The sequence below is a fragment of the Anolis carolinensis genome, chromosome 5, assembly GCF_035594765.1.
Source record: "Anolis carolinensis isolate JA03-04 chromosome 5, rAnoCar3.1.pri, whole genome shotgun sequence".
Classification (NCBI taxonomy): domain Eukaryota; kingdom Metazoa; phylum Chordata; class Lepidosauria; order Squamata; family Dactyloidae; genus Anolis; species Anolis carolinensis.
The window spans coordinates 126715668-126738549 of NC_085845.1; the positions used below are offsets into that span (position 1 = coordinate 126715668).

At 39.2% G+C, this 22882-nt stretch overlaps 1 protein-coding gene across 2 annotated transcripts in view; it reads left to right on the forward strand.

Annotated features, from left to right (window-relative positions):
- The window catches only part of tbc1d22a (TBC1 domain family member 22A), a 195610-nt gene that overhangs the window by 70391 nt on the left and 102337 nt on the right, over positions 1–22882 (forward strand). For both annotated transcript variants that reach the window (XM_062982239.1, XM_062982238.1), the window contains exons 6-8: positions 1991–2119; positions 5261–5323; positions 10537–10651. In XM_062982239.1, the coding sequence (XP_062838309.1) occupies positions 1991–2119; positions 5261–5323; positions 10537–10651 (307 nt within the window). The remainder of the gene's footprint in view (positions 1–1990; positions 2120–5260; positions 5324–10536; positions 10652–22882) is intronic.

Consider the following 22882-nt stretch of genomic DNA (forward strand, 5'->3'; position numbering starts at 1 on the left):
AAAACAAATTATGGTCAGCATTCCAGCTTTTAGCTGAATAGTTTTGATCTTGTCTGGCTTCTTCGTCGTGAGTTAGAATGTATTTAAAAAGGACCCACAGTTTTCCCAAGCTCCTGTTTGTCTGCTAATGGTTCAGTTGCATGTTCTTTGTGTTCAGCAATATTTATTTATTACTGTATCTTTTTCTATGTAGTGGAGGTATATAGTTGGTTAATGGTACAAGAATTCTACAAGAGGTTTTTAGAGTTTCTGCTTATTGAAGTATGCATTCCTGAATTGGGTTGCATCTGTACTGTAGAATTAGTGCAGTTTGACTCTACTTCAACTGTCATGGCTCAATGCTGTAGAATCATGGGTAGAGAAAACTAAAGACTTTGTCAAACTCGAACTCCCATATTCCATAGCATTAAACCCTGGCAGTTAAAGTGATGTCAAATGGATTAATTCTACAGAGTAGATGCACCCCTATATAGGCCAGTGGTCTTTATGATCAGGCAATTTGATAGAATCACAGAGTTGGAAAGTACCTTTGAGGTTGCCTAGTACAGCCCACTATTCAGTGTAGGATTTGCAATACTGTGCAGTTACAGCACATCAGTCTTAATGATTGCCTAACCTCTGTTTAAATACCATAATAAAACAGAAGCCACCATTACTTTGTTGTTTTATATTGTCTACTAGTTCTTTGTAGTTGAATGGCCATATTGATCTTAAGATGTAACCCCCAGAATTGATTAATCTTCCACTTCATTCATGATCTGGAAACTGTGGTTATGTTAATATAGGCTAAGATTGCAGTCGCTTTCTAAAGTAGCTGCATTAACTGCTGGCCCGTATCTAACTTACAATCCTCTAAGTCAACTAGATTTTGGAACAATTTCTCCCCGTAGAGATGTTCAATGTGTTGTCGAAGTCTTTCATGGCCAGGATCACAGGGTTGTTGTATGTCTTTCGGGCTGTGTGGCCATGTTCCAGAAGTATTCTCTCCCGACGTTTTGCCCACATCTATGGCAGGCATCCTCAGAGGTTGTGAGGTATGGAATCCATACCTCACAACCTCTGAGGATGCCTGCCATAGATGTGGGCAAAACGTCAGGAGAGAATACTTCTGGAACATGGCCACACAGCCCGAAAGACATACAACAACCCTGTGATCCTGGCCATGAAAGCCTTCGACAACAACTAGATTTTGTTTGCAAGCACTATTCCCATGCGACATTTCCCCAATTCTCTACTCATTTCTCCTGATTCATTGGATTGAAATACAAGATCATATACTTCTCTCAGGAGTTTTATCTTGTTAGTTTCAGCACAATGTCGCAGTCTGTCAAAATCACTTTGATTCTTTATTTCTGTCTTGTTATCCGCTATCTCTTATCAAGTTTGCTTTGCAAACTTGATAAGTGGCTTTTCTACGCCCTTATCCAAGTCAGTTGTAGTTGGAACAGTACCAAACTTAGGACCCAGATTCCAGAGTTGTAATTCAACAGACCGGAGAGACCTAAATGTATTTACAAGAGTTAGAGATTTCTGTGAATAGCTGGGAATTTCTGTCTGAAATGAGCCATTGTCTGGAACAGTATATCAAGAGATGTGGGAGAAAGAGCAGTGACATTGACAGATTGGACAGTTCTGTTTTGCTTATATAGCAGTTAACTTGTGTGTTTACACCTTTTTAATTGCCTATAAAATGGGAACCCTTTATCCAATCTATCTAAAATTTGGCAGATCCAGTGCCTTTGGGGAGTAGTAGAAAGCTTGAATATTTAATACTGTTTCTGTGGAAAATGCCAAAGTTACAGGTAGCACAGCATGGTCTGAAGTTTAGTTGAAGCCACTGAAAAAACTAGAGATAACTCAAGTTAGAATGTATGATGAATAAAATGGTTAAAACCACATTGAAAATTAAATATGTGAAAGAGTTGTGCGGGATTCTTTTCTTGAGTATTGGTTTGTAAAACTGTTAATTTAAATGAAGTTTTCTTCCTAGGGTTACCTCCCTGCAAATGTTGATCGGAGACAAGGCACTTTACAGAGAAAGCGGAAAGAATATTTTGCTTTTGTTGAACAATATTATGATTCAAGGAATGAAGAAACTCATCAGGATACATACCGGCAGGTGAAGGAATACAAAAGTGGTATAACGACATCTTAATGCATGTGTTTTACATTTCTAGACTTTGTTCCCTAGTTATGTCTTTTATCTCAGACATGACTTTGTATGTCACACATGTTTAATACTGTGGTGGAACTAAGTAAAATATGTAAAATAGTATAATGCTACTAATTTTTTCTGATCTTTATTCTATTCTGATGCTGAAATTCCACATTATTCCTAATGCAGATAGGGCTTTTACATCATGGGAGCTCTTAAGACTTTAATACTGAGCTTTTTAAAATCATGATCACCCATAGAACTTTCTCTTTGTGCACAGCTATTCTTCCAGTTGTGATGGAGATGTGGTTGTGGGACCGGGCATAGCACAGCAGACTAAACCACTGTGCTGCAGAAAAAATCTTGCCGATTGAAATGTTGGCAGTTTGATCCCAGGTCAGGGTGAGCACCTGTTGTTAGCCTAGCAGGTCGAAAGTAGAAATGTGAGTAGATTAAATAGGTACTGCTTTTAGCAGGGAGGTAATAGAGGCGTCCTTAAAGGACATCAATTGGAGGAAAGCTCCTTTGCATGGAGGATGGAACGACATCACCCCACATGGCCAGTCAGGCACAGCCTCCAAGATGCCAGAAATAAGATGGGAAAAACTTCCTTTATCTCTGTGTTGTCTGCCCTTGTTGATTGTATAATCAGCATTGAATGTTTGCCGTATGTATGTTCTGTAAGCTGCTCTGAGTCCCCTTCGAGGTGAGGGCAGGATATAAATATTGTAAATAATAATAAATAATAATTGTTGTTAAAATCCCAACAAAAGGTGGTACATATGGATTTTCAGGAATTTCTGAGAGCATAAAGGACATTTAATAGGCTGTGCAACCTCACCCTTGTGACAGTTTCAAAATTAACTTCCTTTGTCCTTTGTTTTCTTTCTACATTGCAGTTAATCTTAGCAAAGGATAAGTCTTGCCCAATGTTTTGAGTAGTCATTTCCAAATCACCTTTCAGATAATACTTTCCCCATTGACTGCGAGCACTGGTGGTAGATGAAAGATCCTTGACATACTCCTAAAATGCACTGGCCAGGTCATTCAATCTTTTCTGTTAACAGCATGAGCTGGCACTTGCTCCTTAGAATGAACCTCACACTCTCTAACATCTGACGAAAACCAGTAGTGATGGACAAGTTGTCTTTCAGGGATTCCTATGTGCCATTACTGATCTTCCTACCATGAAACCTCCTAGGTAACTTGACAATTCCTAGAAACACAGCGTGGAAACTGTTATTTGATGCAGTTGAAGTACATGGATAATTCAGATTTTTGAAGTCTTTATTGAGGGACTACCTTTCTATTTTGAAAGCCTGAGGAGCTAATGCACCTTTTATGTTCTGCAAAACGTATCCTCTTAGCCAGAGGTTACTCTCTAAGCCTGATTTTCCATTTAATTTTTCTCTGAACCTGTTCTTCCCATTCATCATTTTGGATATGTCCTTTATGTGTGTGTTATGCTTTATCTTCATTTTGAAGTAGTTTGTGTAGACAGCAGCTTTTATCCCCTCCATTAATAGATCAAAAAAGCAGATCAAAAGCATCCTCCTGCTTTCTGTTCTTGGTGAGCGGCAACAAACTGGGTTTAACACGGTTCAAGAATTGTAAAGCATAGCAGAAAATAAATAGTAATTCCATAGCTTGGTACATGTTCAATCAGTGCAGATGGGGAAAGGATGGGGTATATAGACAGGAGAAACCTTAACCTGTAACCTTAACCTGTTTCATTTGCATTTTGAGGATAACCGTTCAGCTATTGAAGAAGATTAAGTCACAGTGTGCCTACTTCACAGTACTGAAAGTCATATGTAATACATATATATATATATATATATATATAAAATGTGTGTTTTTACCATGGAGTAAACAACAAAACCAGTGAACCAAATCACACCAGATTTGGCCACAAAAGACATAGCATCCAATCTATGTCTTTCAATAAAAAACTAGAAAAATAAAGTCCAAATTACAGAGGATGAGGAAAGGTAGGCCCTGCCCCCTTTACGCCTTGCTCACTTTGTGTCCTAGCAACCCCCTCAGCCACAATGGCTGAAGGTTCACTTAGGCCTCTTCCACACTGCCTATAAAATACAGATTATCTGATTTGAACAGGATTATATGGCAGTGTAGATTCAAGGCCCTTCCACACAGCTATATAACCCAGAATGCCAAGGCAGATAATCCACAGTATCTGCTTTGAGCTGGACGATCTTGAGTCCACACTGCTATATAATCCAGTTCAATGTGGATTTTATACAGTTGTGTAGGAAGGAACTCATATAATTCAGTTCAAAGCAAACAATATAAGATTATAAATATAATATATTAAAATTATTGTGGTATAATAAAACAGAACAATATAATCTCTAAAATCAGGACAGTAAATAAAGAGCAACACTCTGAAAACAGGGGAATTCTAGACAGGAAACAATCAGGGCCAGCTAACACCTCCCAACAAAGGAATCCCCCAGGGAGGAAGCTGAGGAGGGAGAAAGGTAGTGTGTATTATCAGAGTCATCATTGTTACTATTATTATTAATATGATTATTGTGTTGCTGTGAACCATGAAAATGAACACAATCTGGTTCCAAGTATTAAAAAATTCTAAAATCAGAATAGTAAATAAAGAACAACACTCTGAAAACAGGAATTCCAGACATGAAACAATCAGGGCCAGCTAACACCTCCCAACAAAAGATTCCCCCAGGGAGGAAACAGCCAGGCTTTGAAGCTGAAAGGCCATTACATGATAATTTTTCTGTTTAATTGCAGCATTCATGCTTGCCCCCAATAGACAAAGAAAAGGAACAACTATAAATGGTGTATATTCACAAGCTTTAGGAAATAACATATACTAACTATTACCAATTCCTCAATACCTTATTTCCCATACCACCACACTTTGCCACAGCAATGGTGGCTGGACACAGCTAGTGTAACATAAATCCATTTTGAAAGACAAAGTTTTTAAAAGTCTTATGAAGATATCTAAAGGGATCCAGGTGACATGGTAGCTTTCATTATTTTTCTATTATACAGACAAATAATCTGAATTTGCTTAGATCTTTTGAAGGTTTCTGAATTTAATTTTTTTTTCAGATTCATATAGATATTCCTCGTATGAGTCCGGAAGCTTTAATTCTTCAACCCAAAGTAACAGAGGCAAGTATTGCTGTCTAATAATAACTCTAACAGGGCACTGGGAGAGATACTGTATGTGCGTGAATGTATAAGAGAATGTATGATAATAGTTAACTTGATGATGCTACACTGAAAACTACCCATGTATAAGTCTAGAAAGTTTAGTAAAAAATCAGCCTAAAAACTTTGTTGACTTATCCATTAGTCAATGTGAGTGCTCTACTTTGTTATCAAATAATGAACTATCCCCTTTTCTTAGTACAGTGTTGAAAGGCAAACATTCAGTCAGTCCTGGGAGAACATTAAAAAGCTCCTGTGTTCTCTCCCCCAAGGCATCACATCTGTCCTTTTTAAATGCCTAAGTTGGGAAATAGTGGCAGTGGCCAGGGGTGGCTGGCTCCTGAAGGTGGCATTGTTGCTTTTCCCTCTCCACATAATATCCATGACAGTTGACATATCCATTGTACATATTTTGACTCCCAAACCTTCCCTTGACTAGTATATGAGATCAGTTTATTCTTGAGTATATATAGTACGTCTTTTTGGTTAGCAGTGGTTGTTATTCCTTTGTTTTCTGCAGAAAAGTATTAAAATATTTTATGATATTATCTTCAGGTTATGGCCATAAGATGTACATGAAACATGATATTTATATCTGCCAACTATTAACATTCTTTCAGTTTCTAAGTTTCTTTAATCTGCACAGAATTTATTACCTGGATTTATTGAGTTTCCTGATCCATCATCCATATGCCTGTTGTGGAATTCCACTATAGGGCTGGTGTGGCCTAGCCCTATAACAGAATTCCACAATAGGCATGTTGAATTCAAGTTTCTTCTACACCATTTTAATTTAAATTGTTGTACAGTAAATTTTGGAGGGAGGGTGATAGATTTGCACAAGCAATTGGAATGCTGCTGACTCACAGCAGACAATACTGCTCTTATTTAGAAAAAGTACAGTACAGACCCCATATCCACAGGGATGTTCATGAAGTTAGTGTGGAAACAGGAAACCATGGATAATGGTGGTCTCTATTAAAGTCAATGACTTCTGCTGGAGGTTACTCTTACAGGGTCCTTCCACTATATCCCAGAATATCAAGGCTGAAAATCCCACATTATTTGAGTGTAGACTCATATAACCCCGTTAAAAGCAGATATTGTGGGATTTTTCTGCCTTGATATTCTGGGATATAGGGCTGTGTGGAAGGGCCCACAATTGTCCTGGAGGATTTAGGGCCCTTCCACACAACCATACAACCTAGAATATCAAGGCAGAAAATCCCACAATATCTGCTTTTAACTGGATTATCTGAGTCCACACTGTCGTATATCCCACTTCAAAACAGAAAATATGGGATTTCATTCAGCTGTGTGGAAGGGCCCTTAGAAAAGGGCTGTTAATGATAGGGGGCTTGGAAATCTCTCATTCATGGGGTCACTATAAGCTGAAGTCAACTTGACAGCACTTAAAGCAACAAAAGGGGATCACATGAACAGTGTTCCTCTACTTATTTAAGTCTGAGATAGATGAGAAAGTAGACTAAATGTGTCATTTAATTTTTGTTTGTAAGAAATTTTTGTTCTGTAAGGAAATATTTTATTTCATGTTCATATTATCAGGATTGCAATCCTGTTAACATAAATTCTACTGGGTTCAGTGAAGTTTACTTCTGAATAGATATATTGGGTTGCACTCTATATCACTTACATTAATTTAAAATATTTTCTCAAATCTAACTATTGATTAATGAAAATGTGCAATCTATTTGTAATATAATAATATACAGTTTAAAATTTTACTTCTGCCATTCACACCAGTTTTTATATAGGATGTCATGTTTTTTGTCCTATTTTGGAAGAAAATGTACAGAGGAAGACATAAGAATTTATAACTACAGTAGAGTCTCACTTATCCAAGCTAAACAGGCCGGCAGAAGCTTGGATAAGCGAATATCTTGGATAATAAGGAGGGATTAAGGAAAGGCCTATTAAACATCAAATTAGGTTATGATTTTACAAATTAAGCACCAAAACATCATGTTATACAACAAATTTGACAGAAAAAGTAGTTCAATACGTAGTAATGTTATGTTGTAATTACTGTATTTACGAATTTAGCACCAAAATATCACGATATATTGAAAACATTGACTACAAAAATGGCTTGGATTATCCAGAAACTTGGATAAGAGAGGCTTGGATAAGTGAGACTCTACTGTACTATCACTCTATAAAGCACAAACTCCAAACAGCAAGGAGCAAATCCTGATCAGCATCATGTGGTTCCTTTTCTAAAGCAATTTCAGGCAAATTGTAGACACAAGAAACAGAACTTTTGTGACCGTCCAATTCCTGTTTTAGCTTGTGTTGCTGTGGCTATTTTGGGATTCAATGAAGTAATTTTAATAACTAATAATCTTGCTGATAGTATTCATTAGGCTTGTGTAATTCAGCCAAAAGGCATGCCATTTCGGGGTCCATTTTTGGCTAACCCCTCATTTTGTTTACCGGGAAATCACTCAAATTGGGAAGAGTGTTGCCATTTTCATTCAGTAAAGATTTGGCCCTTTGACTACAATGGGAAACTTTAAAGGCTCAGTCCACAGTCATTTTAAGACCTATCTGCATGAAACCGACCTCAGTTTTGGACCCATTTACAACTGCAGGTCTACCAAGTTTCAAAACAATTCATCAATCTACTGATTTTTAGAATTATTTTAAGTTTTTACCATAACATTTTTTAACAGAAGACAAACCACAAGAGAGGGTTCTGGGAATTGTAGTTGCTGGTTGTGTCCATTCTCAGCCAGACAGAGCATGAACACAACCAGGTCTTTTATTGGTTGAGAAACAGAGAGAGAAAAAAACTTCAACTCCCATCATGCTCTGAGAGGAACTCAGAGACTTTTCAATGCCCACCCCATGCAATTGCCGCTGGGAAAGCAAATTCCTAGCAGGGCCCTCTCTGGAGGAGGGGCCTAGGGAACCTTTCCAAAAGAAATTGACACTTTACTGCTGGGGACACTTTACTGGGGACTAACATCCTTGTTATCATTAGCTATAAGTTATATGTGATGTCATAATTTATTCAAATGTTGTATTCCATCATTCTACTGCTGGGGAGGGAGAAAAGATGCTGCAAGTAATCTCATCTTCTTCAGGAGCCTCGCAGCAGACTCCTGCCTCAGATATATTGCAGACTTAACTCCATCCTCTCCAGTAGCTGATACATCTGGTTCTCTTGATCCATTTTGTCCAGCTTTTCAGTTCCCTCCTCCCCGTTCTGCTTTCGGGGGATTACATGACACGGACCACTAAATACTACAAATCACTTTTGGTCATACTGATCCGGGCCCAAGTCTAGTATTCATCTAGTTGTTGACTAGGCTATACTTTTATGCTGATTTTATTGCTATGGGATGTAGTTATAAGTTGAGAATGGTCATTCAAGGGGACCTCTGAAGAAAAGTTCATTCTGAAACATGGTCATGAATAAACTTCTTTCTGTGTATTTCTAGATGTCATCACTTCATTTTCTTGCCATTGGCCTCTTTCCATTTGTGTTTTATTTCCCCCTTGTAGCAGAGCTTAGGAAGCTACTGGAAGAAGAATGAATATAATGACATGCTGAAGCCATCCATAACTGAATATCCCAGAGCATCATCCCACCACTGATCAGTTATGGATGGCTTCGGCATGTCATTATATTCATTCTTCTTCAAAGTAGCTTTCCAAAAATTGCCCTGCAGCTGATATGCTACTTCATCCCATCTTGATATAAACTTTTCACACACTGGTCCTTACCTACTTGATGTCAGTGATACACACATGGCTATATTCTGCACAGCAGCAATGAATAAACGATCTGTTGAAGACATGTTCCCCAGGTGCAAAATGCTGAGTTTTGGAATTTGGTAACTGCAGTACCCCTCAGCAGAATCACAGCTTTGAGACTGCACACCAAAAGCGAATTTATTGCACAATAAGACACACAGAATGGCCTTAAGCTTAGTAGGAGCAATTTCATTTGTTCCTAAGTTTCTTATGGTGCAGAAAACAAGCATTGGAAACTTCAAATAAAAGTAAAACTGAAGCTTCTCTGGATTTGAAGCCATATTCCAATCCAGAGGCATGTATCACCTTGGCCATATTGTTATCTAGCCTGCCTCTCCTTCTATTGCAGCAATTGGGAATCATGTTAGGGTGAAGTATCAGGGTTCGCTCAGAATCAGGAGGTAATATTCACCCAAAGTAATTTTCCATCCAGTGATTGTTCTGGGATCCTGACTGGTTCTTCTCCCCCTTGTCAACAGAAAGGAGAAAGGGGGAGGAAGAGGGAAGTGTTATCTACATGTTCCAGTTGAGAGTACCTGGCTTCATGTTGTGCTGCATTCCCCTCTGATTTGAAGAGAGAATAACATGTAAAAGAAATCCTTGTGGGGTTGATAACACAGCAAATATAATAGTTCTTAATATGTTCTTATGTGTTTCACTCTCTGAAATTCTAAACATTGAGGACTGAAGGAACATTTGATGGGGTGAAGAATTCTTAGTTGGGTTGCAGTTTCCTCATATGGCCTCTACCCATAGCTATAAGCCTGCATCCCACTCTTTTCTATCGCTGGCAAATCTCTATGGGTGGATTCCAACTCTCTGTGGCCAGGAGCCTACCCACTTGCCCCAATGTAATATTTCTTATGTATATGCTTCGAGTATTTTCTTTGATACAGGAATAAATCCCTCTTACAGAAAACTTGTTTGTATGCATTAGAAACAGGGCTCTCTACAACAATGCTGGAGGAGGAAGAGGAGGAGGTGTCTCAATTTTGATAGGATTCTGAATAGCATTCTTGGTTCCATATAAAAAAATCGACCTACTGTTCAATGTGAAGGAAATTTAATAATCCATTGGAACATACTGATTTTTTTAAAATTAAAAATTTCAAAACTCATTTCAAAGAGCATGAGTGACTGCTTTTAAAGAGGAAAACCACTATCGGTATACTTTAGGAAAGTTAGATCTAAGACATGAAATGTAAGAAGGAAAAATTGAACTTGATATAAGCACAATACTAGTAACTCTTAAATATTGTATTTAAAAAACAAAGAGATTGCATGAACACTGGCAAATACTGGTAATTATATAAGCCAATGTTCACTTTTTTCTTATCCAAATCTTGATTGCTTCTGCTCTCATTCATTCATGGTTCTTTACATTTTCCCTCCAGATCTTTGAAAGAATTTTATTTATCTGGGCAATACGTCATCCAGCCAGTGGATATGTCCAGGGCATTAATGATCTTGTTACTCCTTTTTTTGTTGTCTTCACTTGTGAATATACAGGTAAGGAAATCTGCAATATGAATTTTACTATGTCATGGTATTTTAAGAATATCACAGTGTTACATCTTGAAAGTTAGAGCTATTAAAATTTGTCTGTGTATGTAGTCTTTCCAGTTAAACTTTACAGACTGAAAGTGTTTCTTAACATTTAAAGTTGCGGTAAGAGAGCCATGCATTTCAAGCATGGTGTTTCATGGATTCTCATAACTGTGGTCAGTTTGTCTCTAGTTTCCATCCTCTTTTCCCTTTTCTCTCCATGTTGTGCGTTTATCTGTAATTTCATTTACTTCATCAATGCAGTAAATTAGACTGATTCTATTTATTACATGACAGATTACCCTTGAGTGGATGATAGACTGTTCATTTATGACTTTGCACAAAGACCTCTCTTTTGCTCTGCTTCAGTTCATAGCAAGTTCTTTTTCCCATACTGAGCAACTAATGAGAATTACCGTTGCTTTCTCCCCTAACAATCGTTTAAGTAGGATAGGGGGCTACTCTAGAGAGTGCTTACAGTTTCTGCCTCTTGCTTCCTCATTTGTGACAGATAATGAAAATGTTCCTAATGGGCCTAGAACAGTAGGATCTGTGTCAGTATACTTTAGAGTTTGTTAATTGAAATAAGTTTAAATGAGATGTGATTAGAGAATTGATATTCCATGTTAAATAGACCATTTAATTAATATAGTAAATACGTTTGTCTTAAATACTTTACCAACCATTTAAATTGTGATTCCTAAATGAGTTTGTGTATTTTCTGAAATTTACTGTCAACGTAGTTGGTAGCAGTGTCATTGAAAGGTTGTTACTGAGTTACTCTCATAATAGAAACAATTGGTGTTTTTCTCGTTTAGTAAAGTACTAGCTTGGGGACCCGGCGGTGCCCGGGTCATTTGAGAATGGTATTATTTGCCTTTCAATGTTATGTATTCTGTTTGGAGTGGGTGAACTACAATTCCCAGAATCGTGGGTCAATCCTCCCCAAACCCCGGCAGTATGAAAGGTTGGCCATTTTGGGCCTGTGTACCAAGTGTGGTCCAGATCTGTCATTGGCTGGTCATCGCCTGGCCACAGTGCTCTCTGGATGGGGGTGAACTACTACAACCCCCAGATTCCCAGGGCAAATGTCCCGAAACATCTGTCAGTATCCACCGCAGGCAATGTTCAGTCTATGTGCCAAGTTTGGTCCAGATCCGTCATTGGCTGGGTTTAGTGGTCTTTGGTCTTTGGATGCAGGTGAACTACAACTCCCAAAATCAAGGCCCATTCCCACAAACACCTGCAGTATGTTCAGTTGGTCATGTGGTCCCGGTCCACTGATATTACAAACTTTTATCACTCTTCAAGCCTGCAAAAGTAGTTTATTTTCAGTGACATTACTGATGGTAATGGTAGCTAAATAGGTAGTGGCTGAAAGCGAGGAGGAGCTGAGGAGCCTTATCAACAAGGTGAAAGAAGAAAGTACAAAAGCTGGGTTGCAGTTAAGAATGAAGAAAACCAAGATTATGGCAACCAGACTGATTGATAACTGGCTAATAGAGGGAGAAAACATGGAGGCAGTGACAGACTTTATATTTCTAGGTGCAGATGCATATTACTGCAGATGCAGACTGCAGCCAGGAAATCAGAAGACATTTACTTCTTGGGAGGAGAGCAATGACCAACCTTGATAAAATAGTGAAGAGTAGAGACATCACACTGGCAACAAAGGTCCTCGTAGTTAAAGCAATGGTATTCCCTATGGTAACCTAAGGATGCTAGATCTGGTCCATAAGGAATGCTGAGCGAAGGAAGATAGACGCTTTTGAACTGTGGTGTTGGAGGAAAATTCTGAGAGTGCCTTGGACTGCAAGAAGATCTAACTAGTCCATACTCCAGGAAATAATGCCCGATTGCTCACTGGAGGGAATATTAGAGGCAAAGATGGAGTACTTTGGCCACATACAGGAAAGCTTGGAGAAGATAACGATGCAGGGGAAAATGGAAGGAAAAAAGAAGCGGAGCCAACCAAGGGCAAGATGGGTGGACGGTCTCCTTGAAGCGACTGTCTTGACCTTGAAGGAGCTGTGGGTGGCGATGGCTGACAGGGAGCGCTGGCATGGGCTGGTCCATGAGGTCATGAAGAGTTGGAAGCGACTGAACAAATTAACCACAACAACAACTTTCATAAGATGAATTAAGTGTTAAGAAATTTCAGAACAACCAGGTCAGGCTTTTTATTTTTTTATATATATATATATATATATATATATATATATATATATATATATATATATATATATATATGACTACTTCTGTTAGCCATTTCTCAGACTTCACCCTGTCACCCATTTTCTTTGTTATGGTTGAGCCTTATGGCTCCGATACTGGGAGACGTGGTCGTAAGACTCCTCGGGAGTCAGATACTCTCGAGGAGCGAGAAAGGAAGCGGCTGCGGGACTTATTTGCAGAACCATCTGACGAGGATTCCTTTGAGGGTTTTACTGAGAGAATGGAGGAAGAGATGGTTAGCTCAGAGGAGGATGACATGGAATGGACTCGTGTGAGGGAGGATTTGGGTGCCACTGGCAATGATAGTATGGAAGGCGATTGGGGACCTTCAGGATTAGACCCGTGGACAAGCTGGAGGGATGGGACGGGATCCACAGCTGGGGATGCTGTGGGGCGTAGTCAAAGGTGTTTCAGTTATGATGAGGAAAGTGATGAGGAAACGCCTGGAATTAGGGTAACAGCTGATAGTGATGAGGAGCTGTAAACTGGCATAAAATGGGGTTTGGAAGCAATGGCTAATTGCGTTGGGCAAGGTAATCTGGACGAACGCTTGGGCTCTGTGTGGGAAATTCCTGAAGACGGGTGTGATTCGTTTACTGACTACGTAAGTTACCAAGGACACTGGGCATAGACGGCGGGAGGAACTGTGTGGGCTTTTCCTGTGCAACCTGTGCTTAATCTTAATAGCTTGGACCTCCGTCGTCTTCTTGACGGACGCCATCTGTTTATTCTGGACTGACTGACTGACTGACTACGGCCTCGGACTCTCCTTCCTGTGATTATCGTTGGACCTGGTGAACTACAAACGTCTGTACCTGCCTTAGACCTTCGGACCGGATTGGAACTTCGCTGACCGCTTCTGCCCTTGAATGCTGCGTTTGTATCTGGAAATTGCTTGCTGTGTGGAGGAGTAACCTCTTAGTTACTCAAACATAGCTTTTGGCAGCAGAGAAGCATCTGCTGCCAGTTTTTTGTATTCCTTTGAACTTTTTGTTCACCAGCTTTTGTTTGTTTTAGTCCCAGGCTGAAGTAAGCTTTTTTGGTTTAACCTGGATTAAACTCCGGTTTAATCCGGTTTATCTTTTGAACGTTTTCCTTGTGTTTTTTTTACTTTTAAGGCCAATGTTTGCCTAGCCCTTGTCTTTTACGGGCATTTTTGGTTCTGTAACTCCAATAAACTTTGTTATATCTTATCTTGTGGTGTTCTGTCCTTGACATTCTTTCACAGTTTATTCAAATACCAGATGTACTAATTTTCATATTGGTAATGTTATGACTATTTCTCATGATATCGAAATCTATTATATTGTGCAACTATTATATTGTAATGATTTTCACATTCCTGTACGGACATAGGAGAATTCTAGTATGTGTTTCAAAACACAGTAATCACTGATCAAACTATTCTGTTAATTATTGTTTAATTATAATTGAAATATTCTCATAAGCAAATTTAAATGAGCCCAATGGATATAGCAAGGCAGGAATGAACTGAATTTACTTAGATGTATTTCAGTAATATAGACATCTTTTTCATATATGCCGATTATTAGTGTGTAAATTATAATAGGATGACATTCACAGGAAGTAAAGCTGTAATAGTCACAGTGTTTGATGCATTAGATTTTCATGAAGCTGTCCTTGTAACTATTTGCATTTAATTTGAACTAGATTGCTTTCCATTTTTTCACGTGTTAAGTTGACTGATCTGTTAAACCCTAACAGAATTTAACATAATCGTTTGACTTTGCAATTTGCGGTCCATAGGTTTTCTGAATATTTTCAGTAGTTGTATAAACTGTGTTGTATTTTTCTTCATTCACATGCAAAGTGTAGTGAAAATAGTCCAGTGCTGTTGGATTCTTTCTTTGTTGTGTGTTCTGTACTTCAGGCAGAATTCTTCTCTCTGGTTAGTTCTCTTCCTTCTTGTGCACAATTGATTATATCAGTTACGGAAAGAAAGATTATCTACTCCCCCTGTATGCCTATGAAACTTATATGTGGCTACCAGCTGCACCCCTAACTTGTCTTTCTTTCTTTCTGTGTGCATTAGCAAGTGTGAATGAATTATATGTTATTAAAATGCCTGTAGTAGGGATTCTGTACATGAGATCTTTGAGAAGGGGGAAGGAGGACTTTGACTGCTTTATATCCAGGCTGGATGAGCTCCTATATCTCCCCATATGACCTTACCCAGATACTGAGATCCACAGAAAAAGCATTTATTTAATTCCCATGATCTTCGTTGGTATGGTTGAACTCCCTCACTAGGAGAAATGACCCTCTCTGTGCCGTCCTTTCATCAGCAGTCGAAGACTTTTTATTCAGTCAGGCTGGAGTACAGTATGGAAACCAATCTAAAAATACCGAAACCTTTAAATTTCTACATTTGAAACAAAGAAAAATGTCTCTGTGCAATGTTATATTTAATCTTCTTATCCTGAGACTTAATATACATTTTTATCTGGCAAGTGATCCTACTTAATTTTTTTGCTTTATATTATTAGAAGGATAGTTGTAAGAAATAGAGCTTTGGCAGTAATCTCATGGACTCTGCTCTATGGAGCCAGTCTGTTTCTTTTTGTCCTGTAAGGAATTTGTGTAAAATTCCGTATTTTACACGACCTTCTGCTGGTTGATCTTCTGGTGAAATATTTAAGCATTTTAAAGTAATTATTATTTAATAATAATACGTAATACAGTGTTCCCTCACTTATCGCTGGAGTTAGGTTCCAGGACCACCCGCAATAAGTGAAAATCCGCGAAGTAGGGGCACTATATTTATTTTAATATTTATACATCATTTTAGTAGTTATACACTATTTTAAGTCTTTATCAACCAATTGTGTATTGATAAATCGCCTCCTTCTCCTCCCATTGCCACTTGGGCACATTTTCTCTCCCTTTGGCTTCTCCTTCCCTTCCTTAGGCTGTAAATTGCAATTTTTTATTATTTATAATAGTATTTTAGAGTTTATTGAAAAACTGCGAAACAGCGAATCCGTGAAAAGTGCACCGCGAAGTAGTTAGGGAACACTGTAACTTCATTTTTGTATGCTGCCACCATCTCCCTGAAGGGACTCAGAGTGGCTTACATGGGGACAAGCCCAGTCAAACAGAAATAAAACATAGCATAGTAAAATTTATAAAACAACATCATGATGTTCCATCATGTTTGTCCCTTATCAGTGCAGGGAATAAGATGGATCTTCTTTGTGTTCACAGCCACCACATCTCATTAACCAAAGAGCCCCTGCGTGAGCCAGGCCACTGCAGTCAAGATTGTTGAGGTTAGAATGGGCACCTGTGTAATCAGCAAAAAGATGGGGATACTTCAGTAGACTTCAACAGATGTGGCAGGCAGTGGCCAGGCTCTCCCAGAGCTGGTCATTAATAATAATAATAATAATCATCATCATCATCATCATCAACAACAACAAGAATTTTATTTCTTATCCGCCTCTCCTCAGGGCTTGAGGCGAGTTACAACATTGTTAAAACACACAATCAAAACACATAATCATTTAAAAACGTTCTGTAAAATACACATATTAAAACACATTTACATATAATACAATACATCTCAAATTGATTACTGCAACACACTCTACGTGGGGTTTCCTTTGCAGACTGTTTGGAAGCTTCAAGTGATCCAACGGGCGGCAGCCAGATTCCTTGCTGGAGCGGCATACAGGGAGCACACAACCCTGTTACGTCAGCTCCATTGGCTGCCAGTCTGCTATTGAGAACAATTCAAAGTGCTGGCTTTAGCCTATAAAGCCCTAAACGGTTCTGGCCCAGTTTACCTGTCCGAACATATCTCCCTCTATGAACCATCATGGACATTAAGATCTTCTGGGGAGGCCCTGCTCTCAGTCCCACCTGTTTCTCAAGTGCGGTTGTGGGAACGAGGGACAGGGCCTTCTCAGTGGTGGCTCCTTGGCTCTGGAACTCTCTTCCCAGTGAGATTAGATCTGCATCCTCTCTCTTGGCTTTCAGAAAGAAAACAAAGACATGGTTGTGGGACCTAGCTTTTGGCCAATAAAGTAATGCAGGGCAAGAAATAAATAGCAAATATGTGCAATTGACAATTGGATTTTGGATCATGTGATTTTAATGTTTTTATTAGGTGTTTTTAATTGTATGTCTTCATGTCTAAATGTTGTTTATATCTTATGTTTAATAATTTTATTGATTTCAATGCATAGTTATATATTTCTTATTTAGTTTTTATGATTTGGTTTTATATGTATGGGAGTTGTTGAATTTTGCCATTATTATGTTGTAAACTGCTTTGAGTCCCCCCACAGGTGAGAAAAGTAGTATATGAATAAAGTAAATAAATAAATAAAATTAAAATACACAAATAAAAATTAGACATAAAATTGAAGTTTCAAATTTGTCATTAAAACTGTTTTGGAGTAGTGTCAGTGACACAAGAACAAAGGGATGGGCTGCACCGTCTGGACATGTGGATCCAGATTCAGCAGATATATGTTGAATCTGGGGCAGCTCTAGGGCCCGAATTAACCTGCCCTATGCAGACATGTCCCTAGTCTAAAATGTATAGATGTGTTGTGATTTGCTGGAACTCAGCAAGTTGATAAAATGCAATACAGCTACATTATGTTAGCAGTCAAGCTGTCACTGTAGATATTTTAATTCTAATAACCTTAGTAATGCTTCTGGAACATGTCCATACATCCCGGAAAACACACAACAACTGTGATTCCAGCCATGAAAGCCTTCGGCAACAAACCTTAGTAATAGTTATGTTGATCTCTTGTTGTAACGCTTCTAAATATGTTCGTTTCCCCCTGGAAGTAATGATTTCTTGCAACTGTATGGTTACAACCATATCAGCTAGCAAAAGACTTCCTCATTTGGTAATCTGAAATCAATGGTTGGGTGCATGTCCCTCCAGATGTTGATGGATGCTAAATACCATTATTCCCAGTCACTATGATGAGAAAGGGAGTCTAGGAATGACAAAAGGGCTACATAGTCATCCTCGTGGGTGAGATGCTGAAGTCAGGAGAGGATTGAGGAGCTATAAACTAGTGTACAGCCAGCCACTGAATTGAGTACCTCTGATATTTATAGTATGTAAGTAACTGGTTTTCTGTGTTGCCTCATTTTTGTTACCCTCTCTGGTGAACCTTCTCTCCTTCAGTCTATCCAGATTTGTAGCAATCATAAACTCAGATGGCGTATAACCTTTTCTGTGCTATATGTCTATACATCTAGAATTTTTTTCATGCAGTTAATTTTTGATGTATTTTTCAGTGTATATGAGTACAGCCTTCCATGAGCAATGAGGAGGCTTTCCCCTGTTTCTGTGACCTGTGTTCATTCAGGGGTTGAGATACATATATTCTGCGTAAAATAGATTTATTGGGGATGTCTGACATGCACCATACATTTTTTTACAAAACTTTTGAGCCATCCTGAATGGTGGTAGAAATTCAAGAAGCTAAAGTAGTTGGTTTCTATTTTGAAACCGTGTACTCAAAAGTGCAGAGTCGGAAGCAGGTTTTTATTACCAATGAGAATAGTTTCAAAGGCTGAAGCACCATGTTCTGCTTTCTAATGAACCTAATGTATAGCATCTATGAGACTTGTCTGGGAACATAGCTCTTCTGGGGCGGCAGTTTCTTTCTGTGGCCGTTCTATGAGCCACATGAACCTATGGAGGGATAGCTTGAACTGAAACATCAGAAAGAGAAAACTGTGCCTATAATTTGCCAAAGTATTGTAGTCTATGAATACATGATGCTTAGATGATTTAAATACACAGGCATACTAAATCTTTTGCTTTGAGCCTGGAAAGGAATCAGTAAACATATTTATAACACTGATGGCCTTCACGAAAGCAGTTACTTCCAAATGACACTCTTGATCAGTGGGCCTTGTTATATTTGCTATATTCTTTTCAGGGCTTCCATTGAAATGGTTTTTGATAGCCCTATTGTGAACATGATGCATGGGAGGTTATGGAAGGACAGTCCATTGTTGCTAATAAAAAAGATGCTGACAAGGTATCTAGCATAGCTGCCATTTAAAAAGGCTTGTTTATTGCACTAGTGTCAAAATGGAGACGTTAAGAGAGCGGTTGCAACAATTCCTTTGTTGTCTTTAAAATAGGTTTCTTGAAAGTGGTAGTGTGAGTAAGCACCACCAAGGGAACTGTGGACGTGGATTTCAAAAATTCCTCCAGTGCCCTCATCTCATTTTAGTACCTAATTAATCGGTTGTGGGTGAGTGGAGCAGCATGGTAGCTATATACCAGGAGTTGCCTCATTACAATTTTTTAAGGCACATTAAAAAGGAAAATGTAGTGATGATAAGTTTGCTTGTGGCTGCATACATAACTTCATAATAGGAGAATGCATTGGTGCAATAAAAACTCCACTGAAATTAAAGATGCCAGTCTGAAATTTCAATTTTTTGCCTTTGAGTTTAATAGTTTTCATTTCTTAGTTTGGGAGGGCCAGGTCAATATCACTTAAGTTACTGGAAGGGTTTAGTTGAACAAGAAGGTCTTTATTTGGTGCCAAAAGAATTGTGAAGTTATTATCAGATGGACCTTGTTGGTGAAGCAGTCCCATAACCAGGATGACACTAAAATGCCCCCTCCCTTATATAGAAGCCATCTTATATCACGTGGCAATTGAGCCTCTGAAGGTGCAGTGGGTTAAACTGCTGAGCTGCTGAACTTACTGACCGAAAGGTTAGGGTTCGAATCCAGTGAGCGGAGTGAGCTCTCATTGTTAGTCCCAGCTTCTGCCAACCTATCAACTCGAAAAAATGCCAATGTGAGTAGATCAATAGGTACCGGTGGGAAGGTAATGGCACTCCATGCAATCATGCTAGCCACATGACCTTGGAGGTGTCTACGGACAATGCCGGCTCTTTAGCTTAGAAATGGAGATGAGCACCAACCCCCAGAGTCAGACACAACTAGATTTAATGTCAGGGGAAAACCTTTACCTTTACTTATATCATGTGGCAAGTGTACATAGATTAGGACCTATGAATGAAATCTTAAGGTTTACAGCTTCCTACTTTGTGGACCCTGGGAGGAATAGTTTTGATCAAGTGGCATAAAAGGCCTCAACTGAACTTCAGTCCTTATTGGAATAAAGAGTTCACTTGGAACTGTCTTAGATGCTGTACTCTCCAGACATTTTTAGACAACACTTCAAAAAACAAGAGCTTATAAAATACATATCTTTTACTGTTTGTGAAATGTTTATATTTGCTTTTAATTAGATGTGAGGAATATAATTTGAGGTCTGTTATTAGTAGTTATTATAATATGTTTGGATATCAGCCAGCACACCAACATCTTAAATCAAGAAATAGTTTTCTAAGTGCTGCAGAGTTACTTGCAGGAACCCCTCAGCAAGTGAGAGTCCAAAAGTGGCAGGCTAAAACATGGAATTTCCAAGCCATAGCTGATACCAAATGAGAGATTCCCCCCTGGGCACACAGAAGACTGGGTGACTTGGAAGGCGCCAAACAGACTGCTCTGGCACCACGAGATGCAGAGCCAATCTCAAGAAATGGGGCCACAAAGTGCAGTCCACGACATGCGGTTGTGGAGAAGAGCAAACCACAAACCACCTATTACAATGCAGTCTGAGCCCTGCCAGATGCACAATGGAGGACCTTTTTGTAGCAACACCAGAGGCACTCCAAGTGGCCAGCTACTGGTCAAAGGACATTTAGTATAATTCTAAGTTTTTAACTCTGTTTTTGTTTTCAGATACATTACAACTGTACCCTCGGTTTTGTTCTCATACGATAAATAAGTAGTTATAACAGATTATATAATTTTACAGGTTCATGCTTCAGGTTGTTGCATTCCATCAGATGTCTTAAGTGTATGATCTGCACTGTATATTTTATTACACTATAAGAACATTCAGTTATGAAAAAAACATTTTGATCTTCGAGTTTAGACTATCCCTCAAGGTGGGATAGGATCCAATGGCAAGCACAATCTTAAGTAATTGGTAAAATCAGCTAAAGTTTGTGAACAACTATGAAAAATGTCTTCTATAAACATCTAAGTATGACATTTGCAGTGTGGGAACATTTTGTGTTTCTAGAGAACCCCCGCCCACCCCAATGTTCCCAGCCTCGTGTTAGTGTCATATAAATTAGTCATCTTCTTTCAAACAGCACAAGAATTGATATGCAATTCTCAGAATCCATATCACATTGTGTATATATTAACAAACCCTTTTCATAACAATCCTATTAGTACCTCTAGGCAGAAGCATTATATGGAGTTCAGAAGAAAACTACACCTGAGAAGATTCTTGCATTACTCATTCCCAGATATACTATAGAAAGCAAAATCTGTAACATCAGAAATGTCGCTAAAAGCATGAGCTGCTTATGTACCACTTTAAGTATCATTTATCCTATTGATCTGAGCTGCCACTTTACCTCTATTGCATAGAAGTACTTGTTCCAGTTGGACGGGTTAACCATAGTATTTTGAAAGTGGGTATAATGCAGGATGCTTATCATTTTGGTTTTTTAGCCAATAATAATAATAATAATAATAATAATAATAATAATAATAATAATAACTTTATTTTTATACCCCGCCCCATCTCCCCGGAGGGACTCGGAGCGGCTTACATGGGGCCTTGCCCGACACAACAATATAATAACAGCAATAAAACAATAAAACAAATATCCCAACAATAAAACATCAGCATCAAGAAAACAGTCATAAAAATCAACATACAGCATAAAATGTTAAAAACGGGAGACTAAAATGCGGATCTGGGCCAAAGTGCAGAATATTTCAAAATAGGGAGAGGTAGTTTCACAGCTAAAATAGTCAATAAAGTGCAAGGTAATAATGGCAAAGCATCCTATTGTTGAGTGGGCAGATAGGTCGAATCTACAATGATTAATCATCAAAGGCCTTTTGGAAGAGTCAGGTTTTTAGGCTCTTCCGGAAGGAGAGAGGAAGGTAGGGGCCTGCCTGATCTCCCTGGGGAGCGAGTTCCAAAGTCAGGGGGCCACAACGGAGAAGGCCCTCTCTCTCGTCCCCACCAACCACGACTGCGAAGGTGGTGGAAGCGAAAGGAGGGCCTCCCCCGACGAGCGAAGAGAACGTGCAGGTTCATAGGGGGAGATGCGGTCTCTAAGGTAGGTGGATCCCAAACCATTTAGGGCTTTGTAGGTGATAACCTGCACCTTGAATTGGGCCCGGAAAATAAACGGTAGCCAGTGGAGCTCCTTAAACAGAGGCGTAGAACGCACCCTGTAATTCGCTCCGGTTAGAAGCCTGGCTGCCGAGCATTGTACTAATTGTAATTTCCGGGCCGTCCTCAAAGGCAGCCCCACGTAGAGCGCATTGCAATAATCCAGTCTAGAGGTAACTTAGGCATGGACCACCATGGTCAGATCAGACTTCAGACAAGGTATGGTCGCAGCTGGCGCACAAGTTTTAATTGTGCAAAGGCCCTCCCGGCCACGGCCGATACCTGGGCCTCAAGAGTCAGCCCCGAATCCAGGAGGACCCCCAAGCTGCGGACCTGCGCCTTCAGGGGGAGTGCGACCCCGTCAAGCACAGGTTGCCACCCAATACCCCGATCAGACGTACGACTGACCTGGAGGACCGACCTCTGTTTTGTCAGGATTAAGTCTCAGCTTGTTCGCCCTCATCCAGGCCAACACAGCGGCCAGGCACTGGTCCAGAATCTGAGTGGCTTCCTTGGATTTTGGTGGAAAAGAGTAGTAGAGTTGGGTGTCATCCGCGTAGAGATGGCACCGTACTCCAAAACTTTGAGCTGTTTTATAAGTACACCTGATGTTGTTTATTTTGTTGTTTATGATTTCATCTGTTTGTTATGTCAGCATTGAATGTTTGGCAATTTTCTGCTGTAAACCATCCTGAGTCCCCTTGGGGAGGTAGGGCGGGATAAAAATAAA